The 17975-nt window shown below is 35.6% G+C and overlaps 1 protein-coding gene across 5 annotated transcripts in view; it reads right to left on the reverse strand.

Annotated features, from left to right (window-relative positions):
• The window catches only part of TTC7B (tetratricopeptide repeat domain 7B), a 128500-nt gene that overhangs the window by 24427 nt on the left and 86098 nt on the right, over positions 1 to 17975 (reverse strand). For 3 of the 5 annotated variants that reach the window (XM_085225497.1, XM_085225498.1, XM_085225501.1), the window contains 5 exons: positions 17809 to 17906; positions 13765 to 13923; positions 11936 to 11986; positions 6360 to 6500; positions 1211 to 1413 (listed from right to left, as the gene is read on the reverse strand). In XM_085225497.1, coding sequence (XP_085081623.1) covers positions 1211 to 1413; positions 6360 to 6500; positions 11936 to 11986; positions 13765 to 13923; positions 17809 to 17906 — 652 coding nt within the window. The remainder of the gene's footprint in view (positions 1 to 1210; positions 1414 to 6359; positions 6501 to 11935; positions 11987 to 13764; positions 13924 to 17808; positions 17907 to 17975) is intronic. The other 2 variants (XM_085225499.1, XM_085225500.1) reach the window with 2 other exon arrangements.

Below are 17975 nucleotides of genomic sequence, written 5' to 3' on the forward strand. Positions count from 1 at the left end.
CACAAACCAACTTGCCCAACACAACAAAAAAGTTGAGCAAGAGATGCTGATTGTAGGTATTCTGCTTTGCTGGATGAAAGAGAAAGAAACTGTCCTAATGTAGTAAGAATAAATGTGTGAACAAACATGTACAGTCATACTGGGGATGGCACCATTGTAATTAAAGATACGCTTTTTTTTGAGGACATGATCAATTCCTACAATTCAAAGATCTAAGAAATCACATAGCTTGAAGGTGAACATTGCAACAATGTGAACAACTCCACTTTTAGACTAATTAGAATGACAGGTCTTCCCTCTGGAACCACAGTGCCTAATTCTTCTGATACAATACACTTTTATTTCTTAATGGTTCCCAATATCTACGATTCTATAAATATTAGGTAGATGCAAATAATTTCTCTTTCCTGCAGCCTGTTAGGATGTAAATACTCACAGCCTCCAGATCCTTTTCATGCTCAACGCACAGAGAAGAGAATAAAAAGCCAGAAAAGATTGTTCTCAAACCTATGAGGGCTGCTCCAAAAGTAATGCTTCATTGCATTATTAATAATGTTATGTTTGCCCATAACATCAGAGGTGAATGTTGGTGGTACAGCAGTAGAGGCTGAACTTTCCCACCAACATTCCATTACATTTCATTGCCATGTGATCAATGGCAGCAGAGGGGCAGTCTGACAAAACAGCATCTGACATGGGAGTGCGTGGGAAGCAAAGGGGTGTCACTGAATTCCTCCACACAGAAAAATTATACCCACTGATATTCATTTATGCTAGTTGAATGTTTATGGACATTCTCATAAACAGTGGATGTGAGCATAGTGAAGCAGTGTGTTCCAGTAGTGGTGACAGAAGATCACCTCCACTGGTGCAGATTTTTATGACAATGGCATGAAAGCTTTTGCTCATTGCTGGCAAAAATACATAGCTAATTGGTGGTGACTGTGTTGAAAAGTAGTTTTTTATAGCTGGGAATTTGTTCTACCAAGCATGCCACTGTGCTCTTTGCATCTGCTGTAATTTCCACAGAAATAAATAGGAGCCATCACTTTCAGAGTGGCCCACGTATTTTGTTAATAAGAGTATAGATTCTAATTAGATCTGAAACTCATATAAGCTATGTGGTAGCCGTACCAAGTTTGTTAGGGTTTCCCAATCCAATATCACTAGTGGCAACAGAAGAATCTACCAATATGAACTCAAGACTTACCAGCCGCTGCATACTTTTCACATGAGTAGGACTAATAGATAAGGCCTCTTCATACCAGCGTTTGGCTTCATCAATATTTCCACGAAGTTCAGCCACCTGACCTCTCATGTAAAGCACATAGTGTGACATTGGGAAGAGATTAGCTGCTTCCTGGGTGCATGCAGTGGCCTCAGCAGGCTTCCCAATTCCTATGTAGACTTCAGCTGTGGAAGGAAAGAGTGAAGACCAATGAATGATTCCTGCCATATGGTATGATCATCATACCATGACCAGATGAGTTAACAAGTGCTTCGACTGTACATATGGTTTCATATTGTTTCTCAAAAAATTTTTTAGTTTATGAGAAGCTATTACATAAATTTTTTTAAATGGCTGCTTTAAACACCAGAAAACCCTCTGTGGTCTTTTTAAAACTCTTTGTGGTTATTTTTAAATGAAGTCTAGGATTTTTTACTTTATTTTTAAACATGAATGCTGCAGTATTCTGGTATAATTAAAGAACAGTAAGCCCAACACAAAGCTGCAGAGATCCTTACAGAACATAAGAGCATGGTACTAATAATGGGCTTTTTTGAATTCCATATCAGCCATTAAGGAAGAAATAGAAATTGCTCCAATTACCAATCATTATATGTCAAGTCTGGTTCAGTATCCTATATCAGAGCAAAAATCTTTTTAAAGAAATACAGTGTGTTTCTTTATGAATGAGAATTCATATTCTCATGAGAATGAGAATTTGATGAGTTTCCTAGCTAAGGTGGCAGAACTGTGAAATGCTTATTCAGCACTCTGACAGAACTTTGTTCAAATCTCATAGATACAAAAGGTGTATTTAATTTAACATAAATCACTCCTGAAGAAAGAAGGGATAGCTTGACAGTTGTCTGAATCTGACTGCTTCTCAGTTAAGATACACATTTCTTCCATTGCAGTACAGACCCAAAAAAACTGAGCCTCAAATTGTATGATTGCATTCTATTGTATCACACTGTACAAAATAAGTCTTAGATATTAAGAATTAAATGAAAATATTCATCAGAACAGTGAGGCCAGCTCCCCTTGTCCAGGGCACACTTCTTTCACTGCCAAGTGTAGGGTGTCCATCTTGGGTTAAAGGCTGTGAGATCAGTATCTCACACCACAGGAGTGGATTTTGAGTTGTGCCAAAGGCTGGTCTGCCTTTGAAGGAACTTCCTTCCGAGATAACTGCATTAAACAGATTTGCTAGTTAGTACCTGTAATTAGTCAACTTCAGTACAGCACAGTGTATCACCTCCATGCGATATGTTTATATCTTATCTCTTGCTAATATCAGCATACATATATATTTCTCTTTGTTAATATTTAAAATCATAACCCATTTATAACAATGACTAACAAGAAACAGACTTGCAGTATTAGATTAAAAGTCCTATTCATTTCCTAGCTTCTCACTGATGTCTGTAGAGTTGCTGGAATAATTACTATTTTTCACTTTGAGACCTGATCCTGGTGATGGAAGAAGAGACATTTTTACCAGAAGAGCGCTCTTTTTTTGTTGCTTGGATGACTCAGTGATTTCACAGAGCACATTCTACCTAGCATAAATAGTATATCCACGTGGACATATGGATGAATGCAGTGTATTTTCAAAAGCAAGTTAATAAAATTCTTTTTCATGGAAAAATCTCTCAACTACTCTGAATAACTAACACACAGAGCTGCAGATCCAGAAATGGAACCAGATTTAGTCAGAGATGGCACTACATAACTGGAAAATAGCAAATCTGGAAGATAATGAAGGTATAAAATTTGGAAATCAAAAGCTAATGCTGGGAGAAATCCATTTTTCCTTGGATTTTACTATTCTAACTGTTGGTAGACTCCAAAATTGAAGTTGCTGCCATAATCTGAGAATAAAATGTGAATTCTACTGTGAGATTGTTTCATTGTTGTTATTTGTTTTTGTTTTATATATATTTATGTATATATATTTAAAGCTCCAAGTGGTTCATTCCTGAAGTGCTTTTCCAAAATCTACATGTCAGTATTACTACAAAATGAACAAGATTTTAGTGGGACTAGAATACGCTATATTATTTTAGTGCTATCCACTCGGCCTCTCCTTGTTTTATTGTTTCTTCTCCAGTATCAGACTTGAAACACTTTAAAATAAACACTGCCAAGTCGCCAATGAAAATACAGTTAGGAAAAACATAATGTTGCGATTGATTTAAGAAACAAACAAACAAACAAACAAACAAAACCCAAGCAACTTATTCAACACCACCCTGAAAGCTTAATGCATTTATGAGATCTGTGGTTCATACTTTCAGTTGTAAGGTGAAGGAGAAGGAAGCAGAAGCATACCACAGGCATGCACAGAGATCTACTGGAACAGTCTGTAAAAAGTGCTGAGTAAAAGCTATAAAAATCAGCAAATAACATGCAGAAATTAATCACCTACTTAAATCATTTTTATCTGCTACCACAACAACTGAAGAGTAAAAAATATGCATTGTTTGGCTAATTTAACAGACTGCAATTGGAACTTTGTGTTCCTTGAGAGGATGCAAGTAGGGAAGCAACTTGGGCTTTTCACACTAGCCAGTGCAGGTTACAACACTGCATATAAAGATACTGTTCTGCAATATAGCACAGTAACTTGACAATTATTGAAAAGCCTCCCTAAAATGTAATTATTTAAATAATTCCCTTCGGTACAAAGGTACTTCATCTTACACTGCTACGATTCTGCCAGAATATACAGTGGCCTTCTCCTACACAGTATCTTAAATCCTAGGGAAAATTGGAAAACTACGAAAGAATGAATAGAATGTGGAACTTCTGGCTAGCTGTTAAGCATAAGAGTTAATCTGAGAAATTTCTGTCTCCGGAGCTGTTTATTTCAGGATAATTTCATGTGATGTATACAAGACAAAGGACATGCCTTAAAATACGGAGCAGTTTATTTAAAATAGAAATTACTTCAAACTGAGAAAAAAAGTTAAAGAACAACATGGTAATTTCAAATAAATCAGTTGCAGAAAACTGACAGTGCCAGATGACTCCATAGGAAAATTTCAGAGAGGAGAAACAGTTTGATGGGAAACCAGATGCCAAGGCTGACATTCCACTTCTCAGCGTCTGCACTCTCCACTCAGAGAATGTCCTCAAGCACCCCCAGCTCAAACCCTCCCAGCATTATGCTTCTATTTTACCGGCAAAACAATCTACTTCTCAGTCAAGCTCCACAGCATTGCTGAGTTCAGTCTTGATGCATTTCTTAAGCAACCATCACAGCCATTGGTCATTTAGGGTCAGATCTGTTTCTAATACCATTACACTGAAGAATGCACTAATTGCAAAAGTTTTGTTTTGCTTTTACATTGTCTGTCCAGAGATGAAAGGCTGAAGGAGTTCATTTGTAAACACAAGATGAGAAATCTAAAGCCAGTTACTGTCTGCAAAATCAACTTCTTCAGACTAAATGCCACATTCATTTATACTCATGACAACTGGAATGACAGTTTATATCGATACAAAAAAATATTTTCTCTCCTTCCCTGTTATACATAATAGTTCAGGTATGTACATGCCTCTAAAACTTAACTTGTCATACCTGCTCTTCAGGTATAACTTTTTCATGTCTCTGTAACCCAACATCCTCATTTAAAAAAAAAAGCAAAAAAAGCAAAAAAAAGCACATTGAAGATTTTTTTCTCCATTAAGAAGTAGAACATATCTATGCAGGAAGCCAAACAGTAAACATGGCATGATTTTCAAAAAACAAGCAATTTCCCAATGGTAAGTCTTCATTTTTATTTAAAGAATGTGTGTTGCAGGTTAGGTGTTAAGTAAACTTATGGCTGCTTTCTATGAAAATATCCCATATATACAGATGAAGATACCTTTATCTGCTTTGTATTGTGCTTTTAGGAATAAACATTATTCTGAGTGAATGTTTCTACAGGAAAGAAACTTCTCTGCAGACTGACAGCAACTGTCCTTCATATCCTGCTTGATTTTTGCTTGTTTGCTTTTTCCTTTCATTAATCTCTATAGACAAAAAGTTATGGCACTCTTTACACTTTGCTATGTCCTTCCCCTGGATCTTTAGTATTTAAAGTGAAAGGAAAGTGAACTGTGCAACACAGCTGAAGACCAACCTGTGGACTACAAAGAAATTAGCAAAGAGCATCCCTTCTGGAGGAAATAGCAGCAGTCACTTGTGTGGACTACAGCATACCTTAGTGAGCCCCATTCTGTTTTTAATCTGTGTGGCCTTGGAGGAACATTCCCTCCCCAAATGAGGTCAGTTATCAATCACTATCATTGTTCTCCCCAATCTCCTGTTGGCATGCAGTGTTTTTTTGCCCTGAAACAGTAATGAATAATACAGAGCCATTGCTCTGTAATGACCTTCACATAAAAGAACTGTTAATGCAAAACATGTAAATTAAAATGGCAAGAAATGCAGTACTGTATGTAGAATGTAAACATGAATATTTCTTATTAGAAGTAATTCCCAAATGATTTGAACTCCAGCACTTTGGAAAATAATATACAACTCTTCCCGACAGAAAGCTTAGCAACACATATACAAGATGAAATATATCTTGGAGTGTTTTCACACATGGCTACCATTTACAGTAAACATGATAGGAAATGTATCATGTCTATATAGTATACAGTGAATATAATGAAAAAATAGTTCTGTCACTGAAAAATGCTGAAGTCTGAGAGCAGAATTAAGTAAAAAGAACAATTGCTGATTGATTTCGAAGTAACACCTTTCTGCTGCAAGTATCAATCAAAACAAATGCACAGTAACAGTGTAACATTTGTAACAGTGTAAAAATACATACACTGCCTCATCATTATCTGATTAAAATTTTACCCAGCAATCACTTGTGATACTGACTTACCCTGTAGCCTGAGCCTGGAAGCAGTGTAACAGTAGCAAACCCACTGGATATCAACAGACATTTAGACAAATACTGGGTCTTTCACATCAGTGAAGCCAGAAAGAAGAAAGCTGAACAGCTGCCAGAGCTGCAGTGGACAAGTTGCTTTATAGTAAAAGGCTGCTACCCTTTTTTTCTGTCATGTACAGAGTTAGCAATAAATGGGATGGGAAAGAACAAGAAATATTTTTCTTTCATGGTACCTGCATGAAGCCATATTTGAGCTAGAGTCATCCAAGGATGCAGGGGACCTTGTTTAGGGGCACTGCTTTGCAGAGATGAAGCAACTTCAGACAATGCTTGCTCCACTCTGGAAGCTGCTATTGAAGTCGCATGGATCGAACCTGTACAAGTAATTTTTAAAAATTACAAATCAGAAAAAGAATAAAAGTCAAACATGCTGCATAAAACATTTAATCATAAGCCTTTTCATAACAGGTTTTTCCCCAAACCCCTTCATGTTCAATTTACATGTGTCGTTGTGGAGAATTTTTCAAAATGGCAGATTAATTTTCCCTGTTACAAAAGCTTTTATACTGTTCCATAGGATTCTGTGCTAAAAACACACTCAACACGTCACATATTTGTGTTGCTGCTCTGGATATTCTCTGTTAAACTCATCGTCTCTTTTATCACAACCTATGATCCAAAAAAGGCTTGTGATGGTATCGTAATACTGTAATCTTCAGTTAGCTACATGCATTTTGATGTTAGTAATTGCTATGTCTTTCCATAGAGTGCAATTAGTTGACTATTTTAAGACTAATAATGGCATTAAAAAAAAAAGAGTTAAAATATACAAGATGATCACAACAAACACCAGCACAAATACACAATTAAACTCTGAATGTAAACCTCAGCTTTCAGGAAGACTGAATTAAAATGCCTGCTGGTAAAAAATCGCTTGCAGGAAGAACATCCCCAAAGTTGCTTTGGGTAATTCCCTTAATACAAAGCATTTACAAGTGAGATTAGAACATCACTGGCAAATACTACCTTTTTCCAAGTACTGGAAATGAAAAATCTCCTAGAACAAGAAATTACCTAATGACAATGGTACTTTGTATATCCAGTTATTGACATTATTCTTAGTTTTTATATAAAAAACAGTATTTTTTTTTCAAATCAAGACCACAGATATTTTAAGCTATACTCTTTGTCATCTAACCTTCAATGCACCTCCTGTTGTTTTATGATTACAAAATCTCCGATTGACCAGGCCCTGATTAATAAATAATGGAAGTAAAATATTGAATCAGGTAAGAAGTCTTCTAAGCTCAGTCACATATCTGTAATGGTCAACAAAGGCAGGTAACTCAATAAAAGTCCTGAATCCTGTACAGGTTGAAGGCACATCTCCCACAAGCTCAGCACTAACAGTTAAACAATAAATAAAAACTTCACTCTTGTTATCACAGGTTTTCTGAGAAGGTTCCCACATGAAACACGCATTCTTATGTGCAACGAGATATCAGCTGATTAGAAAAGTAGGAGTTCCTAGTACACAAATTAGTTGGAAGGGAAATTTTGTCTGAAAGCACACATCATGTGTCCCTGAACTGACAAAAACCAGCACAGGACATAATCAGTATTTCTTAGGCTGTTTTGAACAAGGAATTGCCAGAGACCTGAAAGAGCATCTGGCTGTGGAGTTTGCTTTCCTCTGCTGGTAAATGAGAGAAGTCGCACTGCAGTCCATATCCCTGAATATTCACTGAAGTTTCTGTGTATCTTATCTTAAAGGCTTCCAAAGAAAGGCAAAATGGAAGTCTAAGCAAGAAGCATGTAGAGCATATCTGAAAAGAAGCATCAGCCAAAGGTACCATAAATAAACTCTAGTCTCCCCTCCATGTCTGTAAATGCATGCCACTGCAGCCTGTCACCTGTTACACCTCCAGTGCAGCTCATAGCAAAAGAGTCTATTCAGCAATTCAGCAGTTTTTCTTTTTCTTTTTTTTTTTTTTTTTTCCCCAAAGGTGTGATTTGCTGATGGAAAGGATATCATCTTCTAATCCCTTCCTTCTGAGAAGCAAGCGTTTGATTTATTATTTAAAAAGACTTACATTTTCTGTAATCTAAGGCATGGACTCTGGCTGCTAATCAGACCACAAGTGCTACTAGATTTTAGATATCCAGTATGTATTTAACCATAAAAGATAAATGGTACTATATTACTATAACTTGTTGCATATCAATTTCTATATAGAAAGAACTATAGTGTGATAAAATTTCTATGAGAAGCAGTGCTGTGAAAGTAGCTCCACCTACGCCAGATTTAAAATGGGTGGATACCAAATATTTCCTATAGTAATTAACTGGACTTTATAGCAGAATAAAAAAGTCTCTTAATTAAAAAATACGTATATATATTTCTATATGATTTATTTCATAAAGTGTTATTAAAGCGGCTTGTTAGGAAAAGGGGTTACAGGCTGCCCAGAGAAGCTGTGGACACCCCACCCTTGGAGGCATCAGAGCCAGGTTGGATGGAGCCGTGGGCAGCCTTATCTGGTGGGGGGCAGCCCTGATCATATGGAAGAGGGATGGAAGTGGGTGGGATTTAAGGTCCCAGTATTAGGCTTCAAGAGTCTCAATCAAGCCACTAAAAATATTTACCTCGCAGCTTTTACTAAATTAATACAGCTGATATAAAAATGTATTATATATTCACTGTGAACATTTAACAATCTAAAATTCAACATGTGCCAAGTAACTAAACTGTTTTAGAAAATCAGATTGCAGATTTTTCAGCATGACCAGCTAAATTTAAGTCATCTCTAAACAACATCCTAAATAAGAGATATATTTTAGTTTAAGTTTGAAAACCATATTTTAAGCAGAATACAAAGAAACGATGTAACATTCCGCAAAGGTATTTGGAAAATCCAGCCTCTGAAATCCACCATGCTTTAGTCTTATTTAAAAACCTCAAAAACTTAAATATGTTAAACAGCACAAAAGCACCAATGTTTGTGGTTTATTTTGTTTCTTTAAAAATCTTCCTTGCAGTGGCTGTTAAAAGTCATCAGGCACATGGCTACAGTCTCCAAAAGAAGGACAGCTGACTTCCAGATCAGCCTTGTATGTCTAGTCAGCACAGTCACTGCACCTTTTATCACAACTTTGCACCTTTATTTTCTTTTGTTAAATAAAGTAAAAACTTTGAAATAAATATATATTTAAAATAAATATATTTTATTAAAAAAAATAAAGTAACCTGAGTCTTTTCACAGTGCCCAATTTAGGCATCTTTCAGGTACATTGCACTCATATTAATAGCTCTAACCAATAAACTCATGAATACTTCTTTAGCTTTGCCACAATTAGGCATCATCTGACTTATTTCTAGCTCTGTGTATTAAAAAGACAGTGAATAAGTTTTCATTCTGTACATAACCAAAGATCACCTGAAGTCATCTCCTGTGTACTAAAAGCTTAAATTATAAGTGATGAAGATATATAGAGGTTTGTGAGGGTAAAAAGCGAAGCTTAAATTTTGCTTGAGGCTTCAATATGCAGGCAGCTCCCTGGGCTGCCCCGTCGTTTTGTCATAAGTTCTCTCCCTTCCCAACCTTACCTGTATTATTTTTATCTCAGTTCATATTTTCAAGTATGTTTTCACTACAATAGCTATAACTCACTTAGCTGTATCTTCCTTAGAATGCTCAATAGAACAATAGGAATCCCTTGTTTCAAACTTCACCATATCTTGGAAGATCAAGAATTTTGGGTGCTTCTAAGACATCTTCTAAACCTGCTATTACAGCATGACACTTAAGAATAAAGAAAAAAAATCCCTTTAAAAAAAAAACAACACAGGCAGCAAAGTGTGTCTCTTTTGGCATGCAAAAGGATGAGGTGTGAAATCAGTAATTACAGCACCAAAATTGATCCCATCTACTCACTTTCAAGCCCTAAGGCTTACTTACACTAAATGGGAAAATGGTGAAACAGGGATTGTCTTAGCAAAATCTAGCATACATCATTTAAATTATTTACTGACTGACATGGGGAATAACAATTACATTGCACATTGCAAAATGGGACAGAATGTTTCTAAACCAAAAAGCTTCCCGTAACATTTAGGCAGAATTCACAGAATTTCTGCTCACCACACTAGCATAATATGTGCTACCTATGCTTATGTGAATGTTCCAATTCAATAATATAAACCCTTCCTGCCAACAGAATTGTACAAACAAAATTTAATCAAGAAGTAAAGCAGTCTCACATGGAACCCTTTGTTTTCCAAGATATACCTACAGTTCAATTTCTGTGAACACCAAAGTGCTCAATTCACTTCTCTTTAGGCTTTTTTCAAGATAAATATAGGAAAGTCTGCATGAAACTGATCTTTCAAATTTCAACTATAAGTCACACAATGTAAACAGAAAGCGTGTCTTGACTTCTTCCATTCTTTCCTTGGTCATTCCCCCAGAAATTCTTAATCATGTTGCCTAAAGGATATGAACTAAGATATAGACTCCATCAGTACTTGGAGAATCACTAAATCAATTTGCATCAAATTTGCCATCTGAGAATGAGTAAAAGAAAACAACATGGATGACATCTTTCATGAAACAGATTCATAACAAGTGACAAGAATACCAAAAAAGGATTTCTTTTTATATCACAAAAGTACATTGCAAAACAGTTTTACATTTATCATGTTTTCAATCAATATTTCAGCATTTATATAAAGGAAAAATGCTTCAACAGCAATGCTCATGCAGGAATGAGGAGGAAAAAAACCATGTGACTGTCAACTTCATATTCACGCAAAGCTGCCAGTAGGAACATTAGTGATGAGGCATAGTGAGAACTGTGCTAAACAAAGCAAAAATGATAGGAAGAGGCAGCACCTTCTGCAGGACGAAAACAACACTGAAATGATTCATTCAATGTAACAAATTGGCAGGTTTAGTCAACATTTTTGTTTTTTTTCCTATCAAATTAATTATGTGTCTAAGATACCTTTCAAAACAAAAAATTACTAATCTAGCTGAAGTTTTGATATGGTTATACATGGAGATATGCATATGGAGGTAGGGAGGTATGGACAATGTCATTTACAGAGTATTCTTCCAGCTCTCTGAAAAACACCTCTCGTGATTTGTCACTGTCAAACATGCTGTTTTATATCTCTTCTTATCTTTTTTAAGGGAAAAAAATTCAAAATTTACTATCCAAGGCCAAATGTACAGCTTTATAATATAACTGGTTAGAAGAAAAGAATGTTGGTTTCGCATCTGGGTTAAAGCAGCAATTATTTTTATTGATCCAGACTCTCAATTTTCTCTAATTTGGCTTGTTTGTATCATTTCACTGTTTTAAAGCATACACTTAAGAGATTTATTCTACAAGCAAAGCTTGTACAAGAGAAAGTAGTAGTTTATTATGACTCATGATAAAAGTTGCAACGTGTCCTTTTAGACCAACATGCTCCTTAGGAACAGCTGTGGCAAAAAATCTCCTGTAGTAAAACATACTGGCAGCTGGCCATTGTGTTATACAAGACTCTCCCAAAATATCTTTATTTGCAGTCCTCTAGAAATGAATACTGCCTCTTTAATTATTAAATGCAAATGTTAGTCAAGTGCATTCAGATCTTGTAAGTTCACAGCCCATAGGGTGACTGAACAAGCAAAGAGCATCAGCCTTGCCTTACACACTATTAACTTCTACTACTGATGGACAAAACATGTACGTTTTGTGGTGAAGGAAAAGGTGATTTAAGTCCTTAGGAAATTAATAGAACTTCTGTGTGAATACTACTTACAAACTGAAAAAAGGGAGTAAAAACCATGAAAGTAAGCATCTGATGGATTGCCTTTGAATAGATCAAACCACAAATTAAAATCCAAGCTAAAAAGGAGATAAATAAGACAATAAATAGGCAAAAACCACGAACTCCAAGAAAGCCAGAGGATTTCCAATAATCTTCAAACTGTAAATCACGTTTACAGGGATCCAAATGACAAAAAAGAAAAAAAAGAAAAAAAAAAAAAGATATTATTATGTACCATAAATATTTTCATAGAACCTTTGCTACACCTCTAAAATCACGTTCCTGTTCAACAGAAATCGGATGTCAAGTTAATACAGAGAGTTTTATTTGCTCTTCCACCACGAGGGAAGAAAAAGAGAAAAAGAACTAAGAGAACACCAGACTTTCAGTCCTATTAACTATAGTAGAAAGTATGAAAATCTACGCAAACTTCTAAACTTTTACTTATTCAAAGATAGAGAGCTTTGACTTTCATATATTATTTACACTATACAAAGGACTCCAATATCTGTTTTTTTCATGGTTCCACTACTTTTCATGTACATTGGAAGCTCCTTCCCTGAGGACAAGGTAGCTTTAATCTAAAATGGAAAACTTGGGCTCTCCATAATGGTATATGTGTATGAACTTCTACATTTATTCCATTTGCCGCTGTTCTTGAGTAATGTTTATTGTAGCACTGCAAAGAACATGCAATTTAATGCTATCTGTACTATTTCTAGAGTAGGCCTGAGCAAGTCCAACTCAACAGCGCTCAAAAGTGTGATAGAAATTAATCAGCTATTCAACTGCTTCAGGAAGAGTCAGACTCAATCAAACTTTTCTAGGGCATGGTTCCTGAAGTCTAAAGGAAGTGCTCTCCTGAATTTCCAGTCATAGGCTTATCTATAAGGTAGTGTTTTCAAAATTCCAAACTTATGTCAGCTACTTAAATGAGTGAAAGATTCATTCCCCAGATTTTTTTGGGAATTAATATCTTTGACATAATACAAGTTACAAGCTAGTATCAAAAGTGAACTTCATAAGACTGGATTAGTAACTGCAGTATTGTAACACAGTGCTCTGCATAAATCAATGAGTGAAGGACAATTTTGAAGAAATAATAACAAATTAAAAATAAATGGAAAACTAATTTAATTTTACACTGCCAACTGAACAATGCTCTGGCAGTTTGACTCTACAGTTTGTATTTAAACATGTGAATTAATTTTACAGCATGTTTAAACTTGTATCACTTCAATGAAGAGAAGAACTCTTGATTTGGGAAAGCAAAATGCTGATTTTCACTCCTCCACTGCCTCTGAATTGTTTCAACAAATCCAACCTGCACTATGAAAATACATGTTGGTATTCAATGCATTTTTTTTCCTTCATATGAAGTTTCAGGGAAGGTTTGTAAGCAATTACTTAAAGGCTTTAACATCAAGGATCTAGATATCATAAAGAACTAACACGGAAATCCTTTGGAATGAATAGACTTGTTGGGCAAATTATGCCAGTAATGAAAATAATTACAGCTGTGATACAGTGCAGTAATGACCAATAGCCTCTTCTACGAAACACCTACCATTTTCTGTAGCAGTCAAGAGAACAGAATATTAAATTGGTCTGTAACTTTTCATCTTTGGGGATCAATAAAAGAGTCTGTTCGAGACAAACTCTTAAAATCTGTTCTGTATTAAATGATGTGCATCTGAAAGGTCAGATTTTACTCACACTCTGTTGAAGTTTAGATTATTTTAAACACGGTTTATCAGTTATGAAGATTATCAGAAAAATACAGCACAAACACATCCATCAGGAAGAGAAAACCAGTTTACAGTGAGAAGGTGAACGGGGCTCAGGAACTTGGTCACAGCATGGAGAGGCTGCATGGGGCCAGACAAAGGTATCTGATTTAGGATGAGGAAGATGAGAAGACACAAACACTTGGAGAGGAGACTCTGTTCTTGAGAGAGAAGATGAGGAAGTATCAGAGGCTAAAAAGTGAAAGAAAGAGAATGATAAGGGTGTGGGGCAAGGGGTGGGAAAGAAATAGATCCAAGAACAGGGTTTAATGGACTCATTAATGGGTGTCAAAGAATGCAAAGCACTTATTTCCCATTCAGTAAGATGGAAATGGCTTCTGCATGAACTAAATTGTACTGTTTCTGAAAGCAACAAAAAAATGAATGCTGCACTCAATAATGTACTCCCCTACTGTACTAAGCTAGTTTTGAAAATTTTTCCCTCTGCTATAATGCAGGAGTATGTAAAATATATCTAAGAGGAAATAAAGAACAAATCCCACTGTTAGTTTCTATGGCAAGCTAGGTGGACTGTAACGACTACACAACAGATTGAATAATTTCATTTTAAAAAGATTGAGTGCAACTTACTTTAACCAAAATAGTCAACTGTCAAATCTCAAGTGAGTTGTACATGCTTATCTACTTTTAAAAAGCAAATATGTCTGCTCCTCTCTGAGATTTTACTTCAGTGAGTGATTCATTAAGTCTTTTATCCCCCTCCCTCATATTTATTTATTTGTGTAACGTACGAACTTGTATATGCAGCTCATGTCAAATCAGCTCAAACAGAATGAAAGCTCAGAGTAGATTTGCTACAGTTCTTGATTGGGCCAATGAATTAACAGCCTAGCCTTGTAAAAATACATGGTTATTATAGTACAAAGATTACAAAAATTTAAGCCTGAATCATTTAACCATTCCTCAATTAATCAGCAATTTTATCAGATGGGTAAAAGCTTTATATAAACACTTTTCTCAAGAACTTTTTGTTCAAATTTCAACTTTTGCTAAATTGATATACCTTAAAAAAAAAAAAAAAAAAGTTTTACACCTTTTACTGCTATCTGAATTTTAAACTGCTTTTTTTTCTTTTTTTTTTAAACAAACAAACAAAAAGTTGCAAGTATAAAAAACATCACATTTGAATTTTAGGGGTCATTTCATGATACTCAGGTTAGTCAAGCAGTGACTAGACAGAAAAGGAGATCATCATTTCCACTGATGGCAATCAAAGTAAGGAAAAGGAAGGTTTTCACATTTTCATGTGTATATACATACATAAATGCATATGTATGGTTGCACGAAAAGCAGCAAATATTTCTGTCCCCAGCAGCTTTTCTGCATACCCCACTTCAGTACTGTAAATGCCAATTTAGTTTTGCATTTCCAAAGACTGGAAACGAGCTCTTTCAACTGATAAAGATCTAACATGCGGATCATCAATCATACCTATTACCTGTTGTTTGTTGTTTTTTTTTCCGCACAACATTTCCTTTACCTTGAGTTTTCTTACTCAAACTCTATGGTAAAATTGAATTTTTATCTTACCGTAACATAATTACTGTAATATTTTTTTCTGTTTATCTGGATAAGGAATTTTTTTTTACAAACTCTGACATGAAGTTTTTACATTGATGCTACTGTATAGATACAAAGCCACAGTCCCTACCAGAATTTGAGTATGTGCACTGTAACAAGGATGCTTCTGCTAAAATTAAAATGTCAAAACCAGAACAAAAAGAAAAATAAAAAACAAAAAAAGACTCTTCCTGTTCCACCCATCATAATTACCTTTTATAAGAAAAATAAACAGAAAAAGACCCCAGATTTTTAATTTCCAATCTTGTCCTCTTTGACAGTAGTGATAAGCTCTAACACCACAGCTAAGATTCAGGACACAAAGGCAGAATCACAGAATCACAGAATGGCCAGGGTTGGAAGGGACCTCAAGGATCATGAATCTCCAACCCCTCTGCCACATGCAGGGCCACCAACCTCCACATTCAATACTAGACCAGGCTGCCCAGAGCCCCATCCAATCTGGCCTCAAACACCTCCAGGGACAGGGCATCCACAACCTCTCTGGGCAGCCTGTTCCAGCACTTCACCACTCCCTCTGTAAAGAACTTCTCCCTGACACCCAACCTAAATCTCCCCTCCCTCAACTTAAAACCATTTCCCCTTGTCCTGCAGTTATCAACCCTTTCAAAGAGTTGATTCCCCTCCTCTTTGTAGGCTCCGTTTAGGTACTGAAAGGCTGCAATGAGGTCACCCCACAGCCTTCTTTTCTCCAGGCTGAACAAGCCCAGCTCCCTCAGCCTGTCCTCACAGGGGAGCTGCTCCAGTCCCCTGATCATCTTCATGGCTCTCCTCTGGACCCTCTCCAACAGCTCCCTGTCTTTGTTGTACTGGGGGCTCCCGACCTGGACTCAGTACTCCAGGGGCCTCACAAGAGCGGAGTAGAGGGGGGCGATCACCTCCCTGTCCCTGCTGGCCACCCCTCTTTCTGATGGAAAACTGACAAACTGGATCCACGGGAAAAATCTGGGGAAAGTTCTTGAAAAGCTCACTGTTTTGGATGAATGTTAATCTATGCTTAAAAGCTCTGAGGAATATTAAGTTTATAAAAAACACCAATTACTTATGCTCTGAAGTGTGGCATATACAAAAATAGGACACCCTGAAGGGTGAAGAACTTTGTGTCCCTGTGGAAAATATGCAAACAAACAAATACAATCACTCCAATCCCCGTTTTTTGAAAGGCAGAGAATAAATTGTCTGCTTGGAACCATTAAATACACACATGAAACATTCAAAGTCAAGTTAGCTCCTTCAAACAAAACAGTGAGCTAGACTAGAACACAGAATGATTGCTACCAGATTTCATGCTGTTGTCTTTTCATCGTAATTACAAGAACACAAAAAAATTCTTTTGTAGGAGCAAAGAGGATGAACTATGCCATGCTTCAGAACATGTGATATTACAGTTCTTTTAAACCAGGTGACTTGATCTTTACAATTGAGACTGCTTGCCCCTCTATCAAACACAGTACTCTTTCTTCTGGTGAACATTAGTTCCAACTTCAACTTTCAGACATGAAATATCTCAAGTGGATTTTTCTCTACTGCACAATTCCAATATTAAGCAAAGATATAAACTACACTTCAGTGCATCTTAGTTTATGCATCAGTTGACAAACTTCCTCATAAGCTGTTTGTATTGAAGTATGATTAAGCACAAATTGATATCTGAAGGATATAAAAAAATAGGCATGCTACAGTTTGGAGATAAAACCCAGGAAAGAGGAGAAAAAAATTTTTTTTTGAAAGCAGATAATGTACTCTAAAGGTTTTTGCATCTAGTATCACAACAGTAATTGTTTCTGTGCTTTTTTACAGGATGCATGGCTCATCTGTTTTTATTTAAATGACTTTATGAGGCATATGAATTTACCTTGTAAAAATTTAATATATTAATAAAATGTACAAGTTATATACTGTTAATACTTACTGCTATGTAACAATCATACCTTTTATGTAGTGCAATTGTGAAGTACAATTTTTGCAGTATATACGATTTATAATAAATATATTTTTTTAAAGCTATGTCTGAAATAATCCACATATGCAATCCTATTTTAATATAAATACTGGAGATCTTAACAAATTCCATTAGTCACGTCTTGAGTTTTCTTGAGATTTTGTTTTCTTAAATTTTTGTGATATGCTTTCTTAAAAAAAAAAAAAGTGATAAATACTTAATAGGCAGAAAAGGACTTTGGAAAATAGGCTAATAAAGCACATTTTTAGATTTTATTAAAATATATATATATATATATATATATATATACCACCAGCTCAGCAAGATCCAGACCATAGAAATTTTAGTTTACAGTGAACATACTATAAAAAATACTTCATAAATAAAAAACGTTTCCAAAGCATTTTTTTCAACTCATATGACAATGAAAACATTCTCACAGTACACTATATTATTTTACAAAACAAACAACTAATAAAAAAAGTTATGGAAAATCCATTTCATTCATCCTATTGCTCAAATGCAGCTCTTACCTGTTTCAGGATCACTGAAATCTGGTAATGTAATTGTATTAAGCTGTCGTCTATCGGCAATAGCTCTGTCTAACAGGCTGCTCCCACGTCCAGAATCACTGTAATGAAGTATAAAAATTGTGAGCTATTAAAATATAAAATTATATACTGAGATACAAGTTGCATGC

The sequence above is a fragment of the Meleagris gallopavo genome, chromosome 5, assembly GCF_905368555.1.
Source record: "Meleagris gallopavo chromosome 5, MGAL_WU_HG_1.1, whole genome shotgun sequence".
In the NCBI taxonomy this organism is placed as follows: domain Eukaryota; kingdom Metazoa; phylum Chordata; class Aves; order Galliformes; family Phasianidae; genus Meleagris; species Meleagris gallopavo.